The sequence below is a fragment of the Aquarana catesbeiana genome, linkage group LG08, assembly GCF_042186555.1.
Source record: "Aquarana catesbeiana isolate 2022-GZ linkage group LG08, ASM4218655v1, whole genome shotgun sequence".
NCBI lineage: Eukaryota > Metazoa > Chordata > Amphibia > Anura > Ranidae > Aquarana > Aquarana catesbeiana.
The window spans coordinates 6,421,222-6,443,569 of record NC_133331.1 but is presented as its reverse complement, the minus strand read 5'-3'; the positions used below and the strand labels follow the sequence as shown (position 1 = coordinate 6,443,569).

The 22,348-nt window shown below is 49.9% G+C and overlaps 1 protein-coding gene across 1 annotated transcript in view; it reads left to right on the top strand.

Annotated features, from left to right (window-relative positions):
- MMS19 (MMS19 homolog, cytosolic iron-sulfur assembly component) overlaps nucleotides 1-22,348 on the top strand; it is a gene marked incomplete at its 3' end in the record, with an annotated part of 46,484 nt that overhangs the window by 3,610 nt on the left and 20,526 nt on the right. The window contains 5 exon segments of the mRNA XM_073595456.1: nucleotides 6,138-6,186; nucleotides 9,798-9,898; nucleotides 10,989-11,074; nucleotides 18,582-18,656; nucleotides 20,453-20,522. Coding sequence (XP_073451557.1) covers nucleotides 6,138-6,186; nucleotides 9,798-9,898; nucleotides 10,989-11,074; nucleotides 18,582-18,656; nucleotides 20,453-20,522 — 381 coding nt within the window.

Here is a 22,348-nt window from a genome sequence, read left to right as displayed (position 1 = left end):
CCCCAAATGTTATTTTACATACGCCATGGTGGGCCTAAGGGCTCTTCCACACTGGCGGTCAGAGGGTGGTAAAAACAGGAGGCCGAGTCGTGGTTTTAGTGACCAGTGACATCACTGAGAATGCAGCCTATCCATTCACTAGAGACCGATGACATCACTGAGAATGCAGCCTATCCATTCACTAGAGAACGATGACATCACAGAGAATGCAGCCTATCCATTCACTAGAGAGCGATGACATCACTGAGAATGCAGCCTATCCATTCACTAGAGAGCGATGACATCACTGAGAATGCAGCCTATCCATTCACTAGAGAGCGGTGACATCACTGAGAATGCAGCCTATCCAATCACTAGAGGGCGGAGACATCATAGAGAATGCAGCCTATCCAATCACTAGAGAGCGGTGACATCACTGAGAATGTAGCCTATCCATTCACTAGAGACCGATGACATCACAGAGAATGCAGCCTATCCAATCACTAGAGAGTGATGACATCACTGAGAATGCAGCCTATCCAATCACTAGAGAGCGGTGACATCACTGAGAATGCAGTCTATCCAATCACTAGAGAGCGGTGACATCACTGAGAATGCAGCCTATCCATTCACTAGAGAGTGATGACATCACTGAGAATGCAGCCTATCCAATCACTAGAGAGCGGTGACATCACTGAGAATGCAGTCTATCCAATCACTAGAGAGCGGTGACATCACTGAGAATGCAGCCTATCCATTCACTAGAGAGCGGTGACATCACTGAGAATGCAGCCTATCCAATCACTAGAGAGCGGTGAGTTGCACAATCCCTCGTTGGCGTTCTCTTGCGTTGGCAGAGCTCGGCTCTCTGACGTTCTCCATAAACACATTTCTAGCTCTTCTGGAAGTCTCCCTTCTCTTGTGTCACGTCAGGCAGAAAGTCACATTACGGGACGGGTTTGCGCAGTCTGGCGGACTTCCATCTGCAAACATCTAATCTGGTGTGCCAGCAGTGCGCCGGGTGCGTCCCCAACTACAATCTGCTAATTGCAAATGGAAAAGCTAATTTGAATGGCATTTGAGACTTCGGAGATCTGCATTAGAACTTTATGACCAACACTGTGCAAGTAATTGCAGGCAGGAAACTTCCTCCGAATCACTGCTGGCAAAGAGGCGGCGGAGGTCATCCCAATATTGTCCGGCATTGTGTACATGGGGGGGGCTGCGTACATACATGGGGGGGGCTGCGTACATACATGGGGGGGCTGCGTACATACATGGGGGGGGCTGCGTACATACATGGGGGGGGCTGCGTACATGGGGAGCTGTGTTGGTACAGCCAAGACAAGCCGAGCCGAGGAGTCCGCAAACCTTTCTTTACCTTCCTATGGGGAGTGAGGAATGTTTCCTGTCCTATAGTTCCTATAATTATTCTGGTCGGTACTAAAAAGGACAAAAAAATGTAATTTTTATTTTATTAGGAACATTTCACAATATTCACTTGCAGCAAGAAGGTGATTTACTTTAACCCTTTCAACACCGGGCGCTTTCACCCCTGCCCAGGCCAATTTATTTATTTATTTATTTTTTTAAACAAATAGATATAAATTTTTTTTTTTTTTTCAAAATTTTCACTTTGTTTCTGTTTATAAAACTTTGCAAACAAGTAATTTTTCTCCTTCCTTGATGGGCGCTGATGAGGCGGTGCTGTTGAGGTGGCATTGATGGGCTGCACTGATGAGGTGGCACCTGATTAGGCGCTTATGAGGCAACACTGATGGGGGCTGAGTCTGCAGTGATGAACACTGTTGTGGTGGCACAATCGGGCGGCACTGATGGGCCCGGATCGGGCGGCACTGATGGGCCCGGATCGGGCGGCACTGATGGTCCCGGATCAGGTGGCACTGATGGGCCCGGATCGGGTGGCCCGGATCGGGTGGCACTGATGGGCCCGGATCGGGTGGCACTGATGGGCCGGATCGGGTGGCCCGGATCGGGTGGCACTGATGGGCCCGGATCGGGTGGCACTGATGGGCCCGGATCGGGTGGCGCAGATCAGGTGGCACTGATGGGCCCGGATCGGATGGCACTGATTGGATTGGGCGGCACGGATGGGCTCGGGCAGCACTGATGAGCTTGGATGGGGCGGCACTGATGGGCCCGGATCGGGTGGCGCAGATCAGGTGGCACTGATGGGCCCGGATCGGGTGGCACTGATTGGATTGGGCGTCACGGATGGGCTCGGGCGGCACTGATGGGGCAGCACTGATGAGCTTGGATGGGGCGGCACTGATGGGCCCGGATCGAGTGGCACAGATCAGGTGGCACTGATGGGCCCGGATCGGGTGGCACTGATTGGATTGGGCGTCACGGATGGGCTCGGGCGGCACTGATGGGCTCGGGCGGCACTGATGGGCGTGATGAAGTGGCACTAATGGGTCTTCACTGATTATCGGTGAAAATGATGTTCTGACAGGCTTGCTGATTAACGGATCTCCTGTCCTCACACAGACACAGCGTGGGAGGAAAGTAATGCCGATAACCAGCAAATCTGTTTACATTGTGACGGCTGTGATTGGCCCGTTGCCCCTGATCTGAGCTCCGCTGTCCCTGAAGGACACACAAGTCACGGAGCGCTCCCGATGCGTGCCGCAGGAGGGTATCTATTTACTCAGCGCAACCTCCGTCTTTTATATTTTTTTTACAAGCACAAGAGTCGTTTTATTGTGTTGGTGCGCCCTAAAATGAACTTTAGTGCATCTTTTTTACTAAAATGTTTTCGTTTCCTAGAGCTTTGCACGAATAGTGTGACATAAAAAAAATTTGCAACTACCGCTATTTTATTCTGCATTCTTACGCTTTAAGAAAATATATAATGTTTGGGGGGGTTTATGTAATCTTCAAGCACAAAATACATGTGTACAAAAAAAAAAAAAATGCAGCAAAAGGGTTAAACGAGAAGTACCGTATTTATCGGCGTATAACACGCACCCCAAGTTCAGGAGGGAATTTTAAGGAAAAAAACTTGCATTTAAATGCCCATCAATGCAGCCTTATCCATGTCATTGAAGCCTTCTCAGTGCAGCCTTGTCAGTCTCAGTGCAGCCTTGTCAGTGCAGCTTTCCCCAGTGTCCATTGCAGCCTTGCACAGATTTAAATATGGCGCCGCGGAGGGACTCGGCGGAGCAGAGCGAGCGCCTCGCGGAGATCGCAGGGACTGGGCGGAGCCGAGGTACACATAGCCGAGTGTACTCGGCTCTTCTCGGCGCCGCTCACAGTCACTCCCAGTCCCGCCTTATGATGGACATAACACGGGCCCAATGGCGGGACTGGGCGTGACTGTGAGCGAAGCCGAGAAGAGCCGAGTACACTCGGCTATGTGTATCCCGGCGCGATCGCTCCGCTCGCAATCAGCGGAGATCGGCGGGGGATCGGCGTATAACACGCACCCACGATTTCCCCCTGATTTTAAGGGGAAAAAAGTGCGTGTTATATGCCGATTAAATACGGTACTTACCTAGGTGGATGCTGCATCGGTTCCCCGCTGGCTCTAAGAATGGGAACTGAGTGATCAAACACCACCGATCGCTCGGTTCTCAGAGAGGTTTGTGAGCAGAGAGCTGGTGACTGTCACTCACCGCTGTCTGCTCTGCCCCCCCCCCTCGCTAACTGGAGCATTGGGCTACGGAGGGGGTGAGAGTGGCCGGCCCTCAGCGCTTTGCTTAGAGTACGGGGGCTCAACCTGGGGCCCTCCAGCTGTTGCAGAACTAAAAGTCCCATCATGCCTTTAAAGAGGAACTGCAGTCTGCTCACATAATTTGTAATAAAAACATCTTTGCCATTCTGAAGCTTCCCTCCAACCACTTTGCATATTATTTTATATATACTGTGATTCTGTACTTGCCAAATATGCTGCAGAAATCTCCCTCCGCTGCAGCCATGTTAACTGTGGGCAGCTGAAGCTGCTGCCTGTTCACTTCCTGGATTTACACAGACACACAGAGGCACACCTCCAGCTCTGCAGCTCTCATTGCCCCTCTTATGACTCACACCCCCCCCCCCCCCCCCTTCCTGGCAAACTCTCAGGAGAGTGAGAGAGAGCTGTGCATGATGTCATAAGCCTAGACCAACGACCAGACAAGAGACAGGAAGTGAGCTGTATAAGGGATTTACTGGCAGGAAAAAAATATGTTTTATTATCCAAAGTTAAAACAACAACAAGAGCAGAAGATTTAATAGCTGGAATGATGAAGTTCCACTTTAAGGGTTTGGGGTTCATTATTTATTATTACATTGTATTCGTTTATTGTATTTATGATTCTTTTTATTAGTGTATTTTACACTTATTCAAAAAATATTATTATTCATTTATTATTTATTTTTGTTAGGGTTATTTATTATTATTTTATATTTGTTAGGGTGTTAATACTACTACTACTTTAACCACTTCAAGACCGCCGCAAGACGATGTACGTCCAAACTTTGAACGGGGATATCGTTTTTATTGCAGCAGGCTGCCATAACCCCCGGTATCCCCGTTTTCGTGCGGCGGCCGGCTTTCAGATAAAAGTGGTCCCTGCGGCGGATTCGCCGCGAGATCACTTTTATCGGTGGCGGGAGAGCCCCCCCCCCCCTCCCGCCGCGATCCGGTACCCGCCGTCGGTAGCGGCGGAGGCGATCACGTCCTCCTCCGTGGTGTGTCTGGAGAGGAGTGAGGCTAAGATGGCGCTCACTCGTCTCCATGACACAGCTGGGCGGAAGCGACGTCAAAACGTCACTTCCGTCCACGCCTCTTAAAGGCATATTTTTTCAAATGTTATTTTTCTAAATTACTTTTTTTTTTTTGCATCTTAGTCTAAATATGAGATGTGAGATCTTTTTGACCCCCCCAGATCTCATATTTAAGAGGTCCTGTCATGCTTTTTTCTATTACAAGGGATGTTTACATTCCTTGTAATAGGAATAAAAGTGACACAATTTTTTTTTTTTTTTTTAAAACAGTGTAAAAATAAATAAAATATTGTAAAATAATAAAAATTAAAAAAAAAAATTTCTAAAACCCCCCTGCCCCGACGAGCTGGCGCGCAGAAGCGAACGCATACGCGAGTAGCGCCCGCATATGAAAACGGTGGTCAGACCACACATGTGAGGTATCGCAGCGACCGGTAGAGCGAGAGCAATAATTCTAGCCCTAGACCTCCTCTGTACTGCAAAATATGCAACCTGTAGAATTTTTTTAAACGTCGCCTATGGAGATTTTTGAGGGTAAAAGTTTGACGCCATTCCACGAGCTGGGCGCGATTTTCAAGCGTGACATGTTGGGTATCAATTTACTTGGCGTAACATCATATTTCACAATATAAAAAAAAAAATCGGGCTAACTTTACTATTGTCTTATTTTTTTTATTCAAAAAAGTGAATTTTTTCCAAAAAAAAAGTGCGCTTTTAAGACCGCTGCGCAAATACGGTGCAAAAAAAAAAGTATTGCAATGACCGCCATTTTATTCTCTAGGGTGTTAGAAAAAAAAAACATACATAGTGTTTGGGGGTTCCAAGTAATTTTCTAGCAGAAAAACCTGTTTTAAACATGTAAACACCTAAAATCCAAAACGAGGCTGGTCCTTAAGTGGTTAATAATAAGTATATTTAGTACTTAATACTCAATAATAAGTATATAATAAGTATTATTATTATTATTATTATTATTATATAACACCCTAACAAAAATAAATAAAAAAAGGAAGAAGTGGGCTGTATAAGGGATTTACTGGCAGAAAAAAAATGTTTTACTATCCAAAGTTAAAACAACGACAAGGGCTTCAGTCCGCTGTCTGCTGAATACGGGTCACAGGAAAGCAGAACGAACGTCACTCCTGTGGTCTATAGGGGGGAGTACAGCCAATCGAGCTTTCCCTGTACTTCTCCTTTTTAAGCTTTATGAATATGCGGGGGGATGGGGGGGGGGGGGGGGTGGTGGTCTGTCTCCGAGTGGAAATGGGATTATTCTAGGAGCGGCGATCGACTCGCTGACAACAGAAGAGTTCTAACTGATCGATCCTTGTTTTTAACACTGCACAATGTTGGCTGTCACTATCGCTCCGTTCTCCTTTGTTGTACATTATGGAGTTTTTTCTCACTTTGCTGTCTTGTGTTTTCAGGTGTAAAAGATGGAGCGTTCACAGTGTTACAAGTGGTGGAGTCTCTGGGGTAAGTCGATCGCTTGTTTCTTCCTCTTTATAGTGGGCGATCTCATTTTATATCCGCTGGCAGACATGCAGAGAAGAGGTCTTCTATACTCCTTGCAATTCTAAATGTGTGATTGCGCTACAGTTCACCAATTTGCACTAAATAAAAAAAAAAAAAAAAATGCAAACATTAATGAAGTGAAAATCCAGTGATTGTAATGTCATATGTGCCAGAACTTTTCACATCGAACAAATCCAAACTATTCCTTCAATATTCATCAATAAAGCATCCAGTGAAATGTTTTGCAATGTATAACAAAGTGCATCTGAATAAAGTGTCCATGTAGATCAGGGGGAGGCAACCTCCGCCCTCCAGCTTATGGTGAAACTACAAGTCCCATAAGACATTGCAAGACCCCGACAATCGCAGGTATGACTCCTAGAGGCATGATGGGATTTGTAGTTTCACCACAGCTGGAGGGCCGAGTTTGCCTTTCCCCCCTGATGTAGATCGTCCTTCCTTTGTGATCTTCACCACACCCGATGTCCACCATCTGCTCCACAAATCGCTCACCAGACAAATATTCCAACAGACTTTTCTCTATAGGTAACCACCAAGTCCTTTTCCAGACTTCACAGGGTTCATCTTCTAAAACAAATATATAATGTTTTCGGGTTCTAAGTTAATTTTCTAGCAAAAAAACTGCTGATTTTTACTTGTCGTCCAAAAAGTGCCAGAAAAAGGCCTGGCCTTCAAGTGGTTGTAAACCCTCCGTATCCCCAGTGAAGTGACTGGCCTAGGAGATACGCAGAAATGAGACAAATCCTCCTTCATAAGTTTGTACCTGTTTATCTGCAGTCTTTTCTTCTCTACAGCCACTCAAAGTCCAGAATTGTATACAGCTTGTCTGAGCTTTCAGAAAGCAGGTCCACTGCTCCTCCTGCTCCACCAATGTACCACTCCACCAACGTGCCAGGTCCCTCTTCCACTGCTCTTCCTGGTCCACCAATGTACCACCCACCAACGTGCCAGGTCCATCTTCCACTGCTCCTCCTGGTCCACCAATGTACCACCCACCAACGTGCCAGGTCCATCTTCCACTGCTCCTCCTGGTCCACCAATGTACCACTCCACCAACGTGCCAGGTCCATCTTCCACTGCTCCTCCTGGTCCACCCATGTACCACTCCACCAACGTGCCAGGTCTCTCTTTTATGGCTCCTTCTACTTCAACCATGTACCACTCCAACAACGTGCCAAGCCTGTCTTCTAGCTGCCCTCACACTGTTCAAGTTTCCCCTTCTGCCTACTCATACAATGTGCCAGGTTTTTGTCTCTTCCACTGCTCCTTCTGGTCCACCAATGTACCACTCCACCAACGTGCCAGGTCCCTCTTCCACTGCTCCACCAATGTACCACTCCACCAACGTGCCAGGTCCCTCTTCCACTGCTCCACCAATGTACCACTCCACCAACGTGCCAGGTCCCTCTTCCACTGCTCCACCAATGTATCACTCCACCAACGTGCCAGGTCCCTCTTCCACTGCTCCTCCTGGTCCACCAATGTACCACTCCACCAACGTGCCAGGTCCCTCTTCCACTGCTTTTCCTGGTCCACCAATGTACCACTCCACCAACGTGCCAGGTCCCTCTTCCACTGCCCCTCCTGGTCCACCAATGTACCACTCCACCAACGTGTCAGGTCCCTCTTCCACTGCTCCTCCTGGTCCACCAATGTACCACTCCACCAACGTGCCAGGTCCCTCTTCCACTGCTTTTCCTGGTCCACCAATGTACCACTCCACCAACATGCCAGGTCCCTCTTCCACTGCCCCTCCTGGTCCACCAATGTACCACTCCACCAACGTGTCAGGTCCCTCTTCCACTGCTCCTCCTGGTCCACCAATGTACCACTCCACCAACGTGCCAGGTCCCTCTTCCACTGCTCCTCCTAGTCCACCCATGTACCACTCCACCAACGTGTCAGGTCCCTCTTCCACTGCTCCTCCTGGTCCACCCATGTACCACTCCACCAACGTGCCAGGTCCCTCTTCCACTGCTCCTCCTGCTCCACCCATGTACCACTCCACCAACGTGCCAGGTCTCTCTTTTATGGCTCCTTCTGCTTCAACCATGTACCACTCCAACAACGTGCCAAGCCTGTCTTCTAGCTGCCCTCACACTGCTCAAGTTTCCCCTTCTGCCTACTCATACAATGTGCCAGGTTTTTGTCTCTTCCACTGCTCCTTCTGGTCCACCAATGTACCACTCCACCAACGTGCCAGGTCCCTCTTCCACTGCTCCACCAATGTACCACTCCACCAACGTGCCAGGTCCCTCTTCCACTGCTTTTCTCGGTCCACCAATGTACCACCCACCAACGTGCCAGGTCCCTCTTCCACTGCTCCACCAATGTACCACTCCACCAACGTGTCAGGTCCCTCTTCCACTGCTCCTTCTGGTCCACCCATGTACCACTCCAGTTACGTGCCAGGTCTCTCTTTTATGGCTCCTTCTGCTCCAACCATGTACCACTCCAACAACGTGCCAAGCCTGTCTCCTGGCTGCCCTCCCACTGCTCAAGGTTCCTCTTCTGCCTACTCATACAATGTGCCAGGTCTCTCCTCCTACTTACAAAATGTGCCTCCTGCAAGCATGCCACCCCCACCTCAACACCAGGGCCATCGATTTGTCAGCACTGATCACTACAAAGTCACACTGTAGAGCTCAGCGAGGAGTGGTCTGAGAGCTGATTGGATGGAGTGGACACCCCCCCTCCCCCCATTTCACACAGGAACAGACCTGAGGCTGTCAATCGCAGGCTGTGTGCTAGAGCTCCCTCCACTGTCACCTTTTTACCTGTCAGGAAAACTTGTCAGTAGTGAAGCAGAGGAAGGAGGCAGCAGACAGAAATGACACTCAGTACTCTGGACTGAGACAAGTACACACTATAGAGGGAGATGTGCTTTTGTTCAGATCTCATGTCTGAGGTTTACAGCCACTTTTAAAAGTTTTGTTATGGTACGCAGAACTTCCTTTTTACTTCACTTGCTGCATGCTTGGTCTCTGGGACCAGATCTCAGGAAGTACTGAATCTCCTTTAGCACCGTTGCCTGTCGCACAAAGTGTAAGCTCACCTTTTTAATAGGATTTTTTTTTTTTTTACTTTGATGCTTTCAATGCAGTAAGGTAAAAAAAACATTCTGTGCTGCAGGATCCCTCCCCCCCCCCCCTTCTACTTACCTGATCCTCATCACAACCTAGCGTTGTGCACAAGACCAGCACCGGCTCTGTCCGCCCCCCTCCTTCCTCACAGCTTAGGTTGATAGCCATTGGCTCCCGCTGTTGTCAATCAAATCCTGTGACAGCGGGCAAAGCCGCACTGTCTGTGTCTATAGGTGCAGACAGTGCAGCTCAGCAATGAAGCCCGCACAAGTGTCCCCATAGAAAATGGCTTTCGCCAAAGAGGAGGAGCCAGGAGCGCTGGCGGGAGACCCCATAAGAGGAGGATCGGGGCTGCTCTTTGTAAAACCATTGCACAGAGCATGTAACTATAACATGTTTGTTATTTTAATAAAGAAAAAAAAAAAAAACCAGAAGCTTTAATATCACTTTTTATTTCTTTTTTGGTAGAACGTGTTTGTCGAACCCGGAGCCCAGAAGCCGGGGGAGGGGCGTGCAGCTTTTGTCCCAAGTCCTCCTCCAGTGTTACTCCCGACTGACAGAGAAAGAAGGTAAGAAAAAAAAAGGAGGTCTCATGAACTCATCGCGGCACTCCTCTGCGTCGCGGCCGTTTTTGCGAACAGATGTTGGGATTGATTTAAAAGCTGTTCTGTTTCCCTGTAATTGTCTGTTGATGGGAACTTCCAGCTGTTTTGCAGTCGCTGTTGGTACAAATGTGTTCGATCGCCCACTGACATCGGTGCAGTAACGCGCAAGAGCACCGAGCGAGCACTACTAATATAACACGGCGATCAAATAAGAGCTGCATATGAAAGAGATGAAAATCTGCAATCTATTCTTGTTACGTCAAACTTCAAAACTACATTGAATGTGGAATTCACTCTTAAAGTGATACTAAACACACACACTGTGTAATGCACATTCTCCCTTCTATTTCTGTATATGGATGACGGCCATGTAATTATTTTAACTTAAAAAAGCCTCCAAGTACCTTTTTCCTCATGGATATCCGGCTGTCACATGACCCGGCTCTCTCCCAGCCTGTCTGCAGGGGACACATAGGCAGGAGGAGCTTCCAATCTTCTGCTGCTAGTCACATGATCATTAAAGCCGATTTCCACCCAAAAATGGAACTTCCACTTTAAGTACTGGTGACTCCCTGACATGCCACATTTGGCGTGTAATTTTTTTTTTTTTTTGGGGGGGTACCCAGTTTTTACAGGCACCCACCTCCTACTTCCTCCCATGGCGCCGGAGGGAAGATTGCCTCTCCCCCTCCCTGCCTGCAATCTTCTGGGACACATTGTGATGTGTCCCAGAAGATTGCAGGCAGGGAGGGGGGAGATTGCCCGACTGGAAGATTGCCCAACAGGTCCCGGAAGATTGCCCGACCATTCACAGCTAGCAGCCGGGCGCCCACAGTTAGAATGCCGGTGCTGCGCAGAGGAGGGGGAGAGCAGGGGCTTCATACGCCCGCATCGCTGGACCCTGGGACAGGTGAATGTCTGATTATTAAAAGTCAGCAGCTACACTTTTTTTAAATGGGTGGCACTCCGCTTTAACCAGAATCTTTCTATTTTTCTATCAACATTTTTTTTTTTGTTGTTGAAGCTAACATTGGATATTTTGTGTTCTGTGCAGTGGAGGTTCTCATTGTCTTCTATGAAAACAGACTGAAGGATCATCATCTCATCACTCCGCATGTCCTGCAAGGACTAAAGGCCCTGGTAAGCCTCTTCCTGCCTCTCTCAGCCGCTGAGCTGACACTGAGGGTAACATATATTTTTTGTATTTAGTATGTATATAGAAGCACTCTGCCCAGTGGCGTATCATCCATGGGTGAGGTATGGGTCAGGGAAAGACCAGCCATGATGGGTGCAGTGTGGGTCAGGGAAAGATCATCCATGATGGGTGCAGTGTGGGTCAGGGAAAAATCATCCATGATGGGTGCAATGTGGGTCAAGGAAAGATCATCCATGATGGGTGCAATGTGGGTCAAGGAAAGATCATCCATAGTGGGTGCAATGTGGGTCAAGGAAAGATCATCCATAGTGGGTGCAATGTGGGTCAAGGAAAGATCATCCATGATGGGTGCAGTGTGGGTCAAGGAAAGATCATCCATGATGAGTGCAATGTGGGTCAAGGAAAGATCATCCATGATGGGTGCAGTGTGGGTCAAGGAAAGATCATCCATGATGGGTGCAGTGTGGGTCAAGGAAAGATCATCCATGATGAGTGCAGTGTGGGTCAAGGAAAGATCATCCATGATGGGTGAAGTGTGGGTCAAGGAAAGATCATCCATGATGAGTGCAATGTGGGTCAAGGAAAGATCATCCATGATGGGTGCAATGTGGGTCAAGGAAAGATCATCCATGATGAGTGCAATGTGGGTCAAGGAAAGATCATCCATGATGGGTGCAATGTGGGTCAAGGAAAGATCATCCATGATGAGTGCAATGTGGGTCAAGGAAAGATCATCCATGATGGGTGCAATGTGGGTCAAGGAAAGATCATCCATGATGGGTGCAATGTGGGTCAAGGAAAGATCATCCATGATGGGTGAAGTGTGGGTTAGGGAAAGACCAGCCATTTTCACTGCACACGGGTCCTGGGGGGGGGGAGGCACTGTGCTCTGACCCACACTGCACCCATGGTTGGTCTTTCCCTGGTTGGTACCTGGTGAAATTTTGACAGTCAGGGGTGATCGGTGGGGCAGTTTCAAGCACCTTTCTCCCTGTATGGCTTTCAATGAACCATTTGTCCTCTCCCTCCCGCGGCTTTCAGCTGATTCATTAAAAGCCATACGGGGAGATCTGTGCTTGTAACTGCCCCGACCACCGCACCAATCACCCCCCGACTGTCCATCAGATTGCCATTCCTCTCTGGGCCCCCCTGTGTGCCCCTTGGCCCCATCCCCCCCGCAGCGCTGCCGGTTTCCCTCCTCTCCTGCCGGATGCTGCGGGGGGATGTGTCAGTATGGAGAGCGGAGGAAGGGGCCGGTGAACATGTCATTTATCGGCCTTTTTCCTTTTCTAAGGGCCCTTTCACACTGGGGGCGGTTTACAGGCGCTATTACGCTAATAATAGCGCCTGCAAACCGACCTGAAAGTGCCGCTGCTTTGTCTCCAGTGTGAAAGCCCCCCCGAGGGCTTTCACACTGGGGCGGTGCGCTGGCAGGACGGTAAAAAAAAGTCCTGCTAGCAGCATCTTCAGAGCGGTGAAGTAGCGGAGTGTATACCGCTCCTTCACTGCTCCTGCCCATTGAAATCAATGGGACAGTGCAGCTATACCGCCGGCAAAGCGCCTCTGCAGAGGCGCTTTGCGGTGGTTTTTAACCCTTTCTCGGCCGCTAGCGAGGGTAAAACCGCCCCGCTAGTGGCCGAATACCGACGTTAAAGCGCCGCTTACAATGGCGGCGCTTTACCGCCAACCCCGCCCCAGTATGAAAGGGCCCTAAGTGAGCAGAGACAGTGATCACTGACTGTCTATTCGTAATTATAAACTGTATTTACTATGCTTCAGTTTATGAATGGGGAGGAGCCTCTGTCTCCTGTTCGTTCATCTTCAGTGCAGCTGAGGCTGCAGAGAAAGGAACTGGGGAATCTCTGATATCGGGGGTCTGTTTAGGCCCCCTAATATCTAATCAAAACCCCCGAACAGGGCTGATAAAAAGATTGTAAAAAATATAAAAATTAACGAAACTGTAAAATATAATAAAATTATAAATAAAATAAAATTACTGACACTGTACACTCCCCCCACTCCAGAAAAAAAAAATTGTGAAAAAAAAATAGACTACCGACCCCGTCTTCTGCCCTACCGACCCCGTCTTCTGCCCTACCGACCCCGTCTTCTGCCCTACCGACCCCGTCTTCTGCCCTACCGACCCCGTCTTCTGCCCTACCGACCCCGTCTTCTGCCCTACCGACCCCGTCTTCTGCCCTACCGACCCCGTCTTCTGCCCTACCGACCCCGTCTTCTGCCCTACCGACCCCGTCTTCTGCCCTACCGACCCCGTCTTCTGCCCTACCGACCCCGTCTTCTGCCCTACCGACCCCGTCTTCTGCCCTACCGACCCCGTCTTCTGCCCTACCGACCCCGTCTTCTGCCCTACCGACCCCGTCTTCTGCCCTACCGACCCCGTCTTCTGCCCTACCGACCCCGTCTTCTGCCCTACCGACCCCGTCTTCTGCCCTACCGACCCCGTCTTCTGCCCTACCGACCCCGTCTTCTGCCCTACCGACCCCGTCTTCTGCCCTACCGACCCCGTCTTCTGCCCTACCGACCCCGTCTTCTGCCCTACCGACCCCGTCTTCTGCCCTACCGACCCCGTCTTCTGCCCTACCGACCCCGTCTTCTGCCCTACCGACCCCGTCTTCTGCCCTACCGACCCCGTCTTCTGCCCTACCGACCCCGTCTTCTGCCCTACCGACCCCGTCTTCTGCCCTACCGACCCCGTCTTCTGCCCTACCGACCCCGTCTTCTGCCCTACCGACCCCGTCTTCTGCCCTACCGACCCCGTCTTCTGCCCTACCGACCCCGTCTTCTGCCCTACCGACCCCGTCTTCTGCCCTACCGACCCCGTCTTCTGCCCTACCGACCCCGTCTTCTGCCCTACCGACCCCGTCTTCTGCCCTACCGACCCCGTCTTCTGCCCTACCGACCCCGTCTTCTGCCCTACCGACCTCGTCTTCTGCCCTACCGACCCCGTCTTCTGCCCTACCGACCCCGTCTTCTGCCCTACCGACCCCGTCTTCTGCCCTACCGACCCCGTCTTCTGCCCTACCGACCCCGTCTTCTGCCCTACCGACCCCGTCTTCTGCCCTACCGACCCCGTCTTCTGCCCTACCGACCCCGTCTTCTGCCCTACCGACCCCGTCTTCTGCCCTACCGACCCCGTCTTCTGCCCTACCGACCCCGTCTTCTGCCCTACCGACCCCGTCTTCTGCCCTACCGACCCCGTCTTCTGCCCTACCGACCCCGTCTTCTGCCCTACCGACCCCGTCTTCTGCCCTACCGACCCCGTCTTCTGCCCTACCGACCCCGTCTTCTGCCCTACCGACCCCGTCTTCTGCCCTACCGACCCCGTCTTCTGCCCTACCGACCCCGTCTTCTGCCCTACCGACCCCGTCTTCTGCCCTACCGACCCCGTCTTCTGCCCTACCGACCCCGTCTTCTGCCCTACCGACCCCGTCTTCTGCCCTACCGACCCCGTCTTCTGCCCTACCGACCCCGTCTTCTGCCCTACCGACCCCGTCTTCTGCCCTACCGACCCCGTCTTCTGCCCTACCGACCCCGTCTTCTGCCCTACCGACCCCGTCTTCTGCCCTACCGACCCCGTCTTCTGCCCTACCGACCCCGTCTTCTGCCCTACCGACCCCGTCTTCTGCCCTACCGACCCCGTCTTCTGCCCTACCGACCCCGTCTTCTGCCCTACCGACCCCGTCTTCTGCCCTACCGACCCCGTCTTCTGCCCTACCGACCCCGTCTTCTGCCCTACCGACCCCGTCTTCTGCCCTACCGACCCCGTCTTCTGCCCTACCGACCCCGTCTTCTGCCCTACCGACCCCGTCTTCTGCCCTACCGACCCCGTCTTCTGCCCTACCGACCCCGTCTTCTGCCCTACCGACCCCGTCTTCTGCCCTACCGACCCCGTCTTCTGCCCTACCGACCCCGTCTTCTGCCCTACCGACCCCGTCTTCTGCCCTACCGACCCCGTCTTCTGCCCTACCGACCCCGTCTTCTGCCCTACCGACCCCGTCTTCTGCCCTACCGACCCCGTCTTCTGCCCTACCGACCCCGTCTTCTGCCCTACCGACCCCGTCTTCTGCCCTACCGACCCCGTCTTCTGCCCTACCGACCCCGTCTTCTGCCCTACCGACCCCGTCTTCTGCCCTACCGACCCCGTCTTCTGCCCTACCGACCCCGTCTTCTGCCCTACCGACCCCGTCTTCTGCCCTACCGACCCCGTCTTCTGCCCTACCGACCCCGTCTTCTGCCCTACCGACCCCGTCTTCTGCCCTACCGACCCCGTCTTCTGCCCTACCGACCCCGTCTTCTGCCCTACCGACCCCGTCTTCTGCCCTACCGACCCCGTCTTCTGCCCTACCGACCCCGTCTTCTGCCCTACCGACCCCGTCTTCTGCCCTACCGACCCCGTCTTCTGCCCTACCGACCCCGTCTTCTGCCCTACCGACCCCGTCTTCTGCCCTACCGACCCCGTCTTCTGCCCTACCGACCCCGTCTTCTGCCCTACCGACCCCGTCTTCTGCCCTACCGACCCCGTCTTCTGCCCTACCGACCCCGTCTTCTGCCCTACCGACCCCGTCTTCTGCCCTACCGACCCCGTCTTCTGCCCTACCGACCCCGTCTTCTGCCCTACCGACCCCGTCTTCTGCCCTACCGACCCCGTCCTCTGCCTTACCGACCCCGTCCACACCCCCCTCCAAAAAGCATTGGGGGGGGAATTATATATATATATATATATATATATATATATATATACACACACACACACCGCCATACAATGTACATTCTCTATTTAACATTACCTTTGAAAGCCATCTGAGATCTATTTAACCACACCCCTTTAAGCCATGCCCAATATTTAGTGCAATTTTTAAATCGCGCCCAGCGTTCGCTAAGCGGGATGCTTTTTTTTCTTTTTCCTTTTTTTTTATTTTTATTTTTTTTTTTTCGCCAATGCCTTGGGCTCACTTTTGACGTTGCACACGGGCCCACTGATTTCATGATTTCATCCCCTGACTCCGGACCTGAATGACATTTAATGGTATCGGGTTGAATACAGTTAGCGCTGCCTTTGTCAAGGTTTCAGCAGCTTTTTTAAAAGCAGTCTGCGAATCCTGAACACCGATCTTAATGCTGAACTCTGGAGGCTTAAACTTAACTTAAAGCGGAGTTCCACACAAAAATAGAACTTCCGCTTTTCGGAACCCTCCCCCCCCCTCCGGTGTCACATTTGGCACCTTTCAGGGGGGAGGGGGGTGCAGATACCTGTCTAAGACAGGTATTTGCATCCACTTCCGGCATAGACTCCCATGGGAGTCTATGCCTCTTCCTGTCCCTCTGCGCTGTCTCCTGGGAAACACACAGGTCCCAGGAGATAGCGGGGACCAGTTACGATGCGCAGCGCGACTCGTGCATGCGCAGTAGGGAACCGGGAGGTGAAGCCGCAACGCTTCACTTCCTGATTCCCTCACCTAGGATGGCGGCGGCAGCTGCCGAGAATCGAGCGGGTTATCGGCGTCGGCTGCCGACATCGCTGGACCCCGGGACAGGTAAGTGGCCATTTATTAAAAGTCAGCAGCTGCAGTATTTGTAGCTGCTGGCTTTTAATATTTTTTTTTGGTTGATGTAGGTGGACTCCCGCTTTAATTTATATATTTTCCCCAATAGCCAAAATGGATAGAAATCTGCTTTTTGGTGCACCAAATACCTTTTACAAACCAGATATTACCTTATAAAATAGCAGTAACCTCATCGCTGTGTTGTACATAGCCTGTGCAGAGAGGAGAGCTGTGGGAGGAGCCCAGCAGCCCCCACCCACTTCAAAGTGCCTGCAAAAAACTACAGGAGGGGGCGGAGACCAGACCAGTCATCCGACACAAGCGGGAGGGAAGAGAGAGAGAGAGAGAAAAGAGCTGTGGGAGGGGCTCAGCAGGTTCCACCCACTACAGAAAACTACAGGAGGGGGTGGAGACAAGACCAGACCCTGCACAAGGGGAGAGAGCAGAGCTGTGGGTGGGGCTCAGCAGGCTCCACCCATTACAGAAACCATGAGGGGGTGGAGACTAGACCAGTCCCCCTGTACAAGGAGAGAGCAGAGCCGTGGTACAGTGACAGTCCCTGCCAATGATTCATGGCCAGGACCTGCTGATCGGCTGTGTCCAATCACAGCCCAGGGCTCTGTATAGAGGTAAAAATGATCTCTTTATTCTTCTCTCTGCAAAGCAGGTATAAGAAGCAAAGAGATTATTGGTAAATAATCAGCACACATTGTTAGGCACACAGTTAACCCTTTGCTCCCCCTAGATGTTAACTCCTTCCCCGCCAGTGTCATTAGTACAGTGACAGTGCATAGAAGGGATATGCAAATAGCGGACCTCCAGCTGTTTCAAAACTAAAAGTCCCATCATGCCTCTGGGTGTCATGCATGTGGCTGTCGGTCTTACTATGCCTCATGGGACTTGTAGTTCTGCAACAGCTGGAGCTCTGCTAATTGCATAACCCTGTTGTATAGTATCACTGATCATTGTATTGGTGTCACTGGTGATGTCAGTGTTTGACCCAACCCCCCCCCCAGCGTCAGTTAGTGTCAGATCACCCACCGCACTATCACAGTCCCATTATAAGTCGCTGATCACCGCCATTTATAGTATTAAAAATGAATTGCAGAATATATCCCGTCTACACACTATAATTTTAACACGAACCAATCAACGTACACTTATTAGGAATTTTTTTTTTTTTTTACTAAACACATGTAGCAGAATACATTTGGGACAAAATTAATGAAGAAGTTTGATTTTATTAGATATGTGTGATAGAAAGTAAAATTTTAATTTTTATTTTTTTTTCAAAATTTTCTCTTTTTTTCAGTTTTTATAATAAAAAAAAACCCAGTGGTGTTTAGATACCACCAAAAGAAAGCTCCATTTGTGTGACAAATAAGATCTAAGCTTTGTTTGGGTACATTGTATGGGGTGCTCAACCTGCGGCCCTCCAGCTGTTGCCGAACTACAAGTCCCATGAGGCCTCGCAAAGCTGATGATTTACAAGCATGACTCCCAAAGGCAGAGGCATGATGGGAATTGTAGTTCGGCAACATCTGGAGGGTCGCAGGTTGAGCACCTATGGACAAGTGTTGCGCGACCGCGCAATTACCAGTTAAAGTAGCGCAGTGCTGAAAAGCAAAAAAAAAAAAAATGCCCTGGTCATGAAAGATGGGGGGGTAAAATCTTCCGGAGCTGAGGTGATTATGTGTAGCGGTCAGTAATGGTTACATTGTGTACATGAAGGTAATACATATATAAAGCAGTATGATGAATATCTTGGTTGGGACTTCCCGTCACCCTCCTGGACTTTGGTCAGGCAGAGCCCACGTCTCGCAAGGTGGTCTCCCGGGGTGGGCTCTTCTGCTTGGTAGAGGCTGGAGGTTTTATAATGAATTTAATGAGGAAGAGATTTTATTCTCAATGATGATTTGTATTGCAGAGTATGTCTGAGGTCTTCCCCCTGGGTCTGGCAGTGTCTGTACTGAAGTCCATATTCCAGGAGGTCCATGTTCAGGTAACATCATCTACATTACTATGGTTTATTCAGTCAAGAGTTCCACTGTGTGTGTGTATATATATATATGTTATTTTTAGCAGAGACCCTAGAAAATAAAACGGCGATCGTTGCGATATTTTATGTCACACAGTATTTGCGCAGCGAAGGCACTTTTAATTATTTATTTTTTACACTGTTGCTTTAATTTTTTGATTTTTATTGCTGTCACAAGGTATGTAAACATCCCTGGGACAGCAGTGGGCACATAACCGGTACTTTTTATAGAGGGACCCGGGTCTATAAGGCTCACTAGGGCCCATGGGTGCAAGCCTTTATCAGATCCCATGGGTGCAAGCCTTTATCAGATCCCATGGGTGCAAGCCTTTATCAGATCCCATGGGTGCAAGCCTTTACCAGATCCCATGGGTGCAAGCCTTTACCAGATCCCATGGGTGCAAGCCTTTACCAGATCCCATGGGTGCAAGCCTTTACCAGATCCCATGGGTGCAAGCCTTTACCAGATCCCATGGGTGCAAGCCTTTACCAGATCCCATGGGTGCAAGCCTTTACCAGATCCCATGGGTGCAAGCCTTTACCAGATCCCATGGGTGCAAGCCTTTACCAGATCCCATGGGTGCAAGCCTTTACCAGATCCCATGGGTGCAAGCCTTTACCAGATCCCATGGGTGCAAGCCTTTACCAGATCCCATGGGTGCAAGCCTTTACCAGATCCCATGGGTGCAAGCCTTTACCAGATCCCATGGGTGCAAGCCTTTACCAGATCCCATGGGTGCAAGCCTTTACCAGATCCCATGGGTGCAAGCCTTTACCAGATCCCATGGGTGCAAGCCTTTACCAGATCCCATGGGTGCAAGCCTTTACCAGATCCCATGGGTGCAAGCCTTTACCAGATCCCATGGGTGCAAGCCTTTACCAGATCCCATGGGTGCAAGCCTTTACCAGATCCCATGGGTGCAAGCCTTTACCAGATCCCATGGGTGCAAGCCTTTACCAGATCCCATGGGTGCAAGCCTTTACCAGATCCCATGGGTGCAAGCCTTTACCAGATCCCATGGGTGCAAGCCTTTACCAGATCCCATGGGTGCAAGCCTTTACCAGATCCCATGGGTGCAAGCCTTTACCAGATCCCATGGGTGCAAGCCTTTACCAGATCCCATGGGTGCAAGCCTTTACCAGATCCCATGGGTGCAAGCCTTTACCAGGGCCCATGGGTGCAAGCCTTTACCAGGGCCCATGGGTGCAAGCCTTTACCAGGGCCCATGGGTGCAAGCCTTTACCAGATCCCATGGGTGCAAGCCTTTACCAGGGCCCATGGGTGCAAGCCTTTACCAGGGCCCATGGGTGCAAGCCTCACCAGCGCCAATCAGTGAAGAAGAAAAATGACTTATTTGCAAAATTTTATAACTGAAATGAAGAAAGAAGTAAATTATCAGTCCTTCACTTTTTTTTTTTAATAAATATCACCAAAAGAAAGCTCTATTTGTGTGAACAAAATGATAAAAGTGTCATATGTGTACCAGTGTTGCACAACCGCGCAATTGTCATTCAAAGTGTGAGAGCGCTGAAAGCTGAAAATTAGCCTGGGCAGGACGGGGTAAAAGTGCCCGGTGGTATTGAAGGGGTTAAATATTATTCTTAGTCATTATTTAGATTTGCCTTTTCAATGAAAAAAAAAATGTACAAAATTTCTATTTTTTAGCACATAATAAAGAAAAAACATTTTGTATTCCTTTTCATAACGCACATTTTTAGTTTTCATAATAATCTCCAACATGTTTTGTGTTTCCTCGCAGTCTTTAATGCAGTTGGATCGCCATACCGTCTATTTGATCATCACCAATTTTATGAAAAGCAGAGAGGAAGGTATGAAATCTTTGTGAGTTTTGTTTTTGTGATATAGATACTTTATTTAACTACTCGCCGATCGTATCAGTTAGGTTTAGGACGGCAAGGCAGCTCTGCTGCGCCAGATCACGTACTAGGTACGTGACCCGGCACTTCCGGGTAGGGGGGCGCGCACGCGCGCCGCCACCGGTGGACCTGGCTATGCTGTGATTTAAACACAGCAGAATGCCGTTCAGTGGGTGCCGGCCAATGAATACCCGCCGATCGTTCGGAAGACGCAGAGCTCTGCCTATGAAAACAAGTAATGTCAGTGGGGGAGTGATGGATTACCCCCCCCCCCCCCCCCAAGCAGGGAGTAAAAACCCATCACTTCCCTTTGTAAAAGCAGCACATACTGTACACATTATCACTGGTCTAGCCATTTGATTATCCCTGGTGTTAACCCCTTCCCTCTCAGTGTCTTTAGTACAGTGACAGTGCATATTTTTAGATACTGGTTCCCACAAAGTGTCAGTTAGTATCAGATTGTCCGCCGTAATATCGCAGTCTTGCTATGAGTTGCTGATCGCTGCCATTACTAGGAAAAAAAAAAAAAAAAGTTAATTTACATTATATATCCCATAGTTTGTAGACACCATAACTTTTTGCGCAAAGCAATCAATATACATTTATTGGGAATTTTTTTTTTTTTTTAGCAAAAATATGTAGCAGAATACATATTGGCCTCATCCATCCATGTCTCCATGCTTTATTTTGTTGAGCAATCACTTTGATAAACGCCCCCCCCAGCATTCCTGGCTGCGGCTATCTTGAATAAGGGCAGATGATTCATGCAGCATTTACATTTTGGAATCCATCTGCCCTTGGCTCAATCATGCATGTGACATGCCATCACGCCCATCTTGGTACACCCCGCACTCAGCCTGCAGTAGGCCTACAGCAGGGATCCTCAAACTACGGCCCTCCAGCTGTTACAGAACTACACGTCCCATGAGGCATTGTAAAACTCTGACATTCACAGACATGACTAGGGCATGGTGGGAATTGTAGTTCCTGAACAACTGGAGGGCCGTAGTTTGAAGACCCCTGGCCTACAGTCTGAAGTCACTAAGCGGACATCTTGTTACACCCACCGGAGTCTTGCATTTCACACTTTTTTACCACTAAACTGAGCAGATAGATAGATAGATAGATAGATAGATATGTGTGTGTGTATAGAGATAGAGATAGAGATTATATGTGTGTATATATATATATATCTATATCTATCGTGAAATACAGGATTTGGAAATCCGTGACACTGTTTTGATATTGAATTTTAAAAGCAGCGGCGTGTGTGCTGACCTCACAGGTTTGCTAAGCTGACCGAAGAACGCTGCTTTTAAGATTCGACATCCAAGCAGTGTCACGGATTTCTAAAATCCTGTATTTAACGATATATAAGCTCAGTGTAGTGGTAAAAAGTGTGAAATGCAAGACTCCGGTGGGTGTAACAAGATGTCCGCTTGGTGACTTCAAACTACGGCCCTCCAGTTGTTCAGGAACTACAATTCCCATCGTGCCTACTCATGTCTGTGAATGTCAGAGCTTTACAATGCCTCATGGGATGTGTAGATCTGTAACAGCTGGAGGGCCGTAGTTTGAGGATCCCTGCTGTAGGCGTACTGCGGGCTGAGTGCGGGGTGTACCAAGATGGCCGCGACTGAACGTCAATTCCGTTACAAAATTTGACGGAACACAGGCAGGAGGATGTGCTTAGCTGAGAGAAAACTGCTCCTTTCCTCCCCCTCCTGAAGACTCCTGGGATGTAGGACATCGTTTCCCTAGGCAAGAAAACAGGAAGT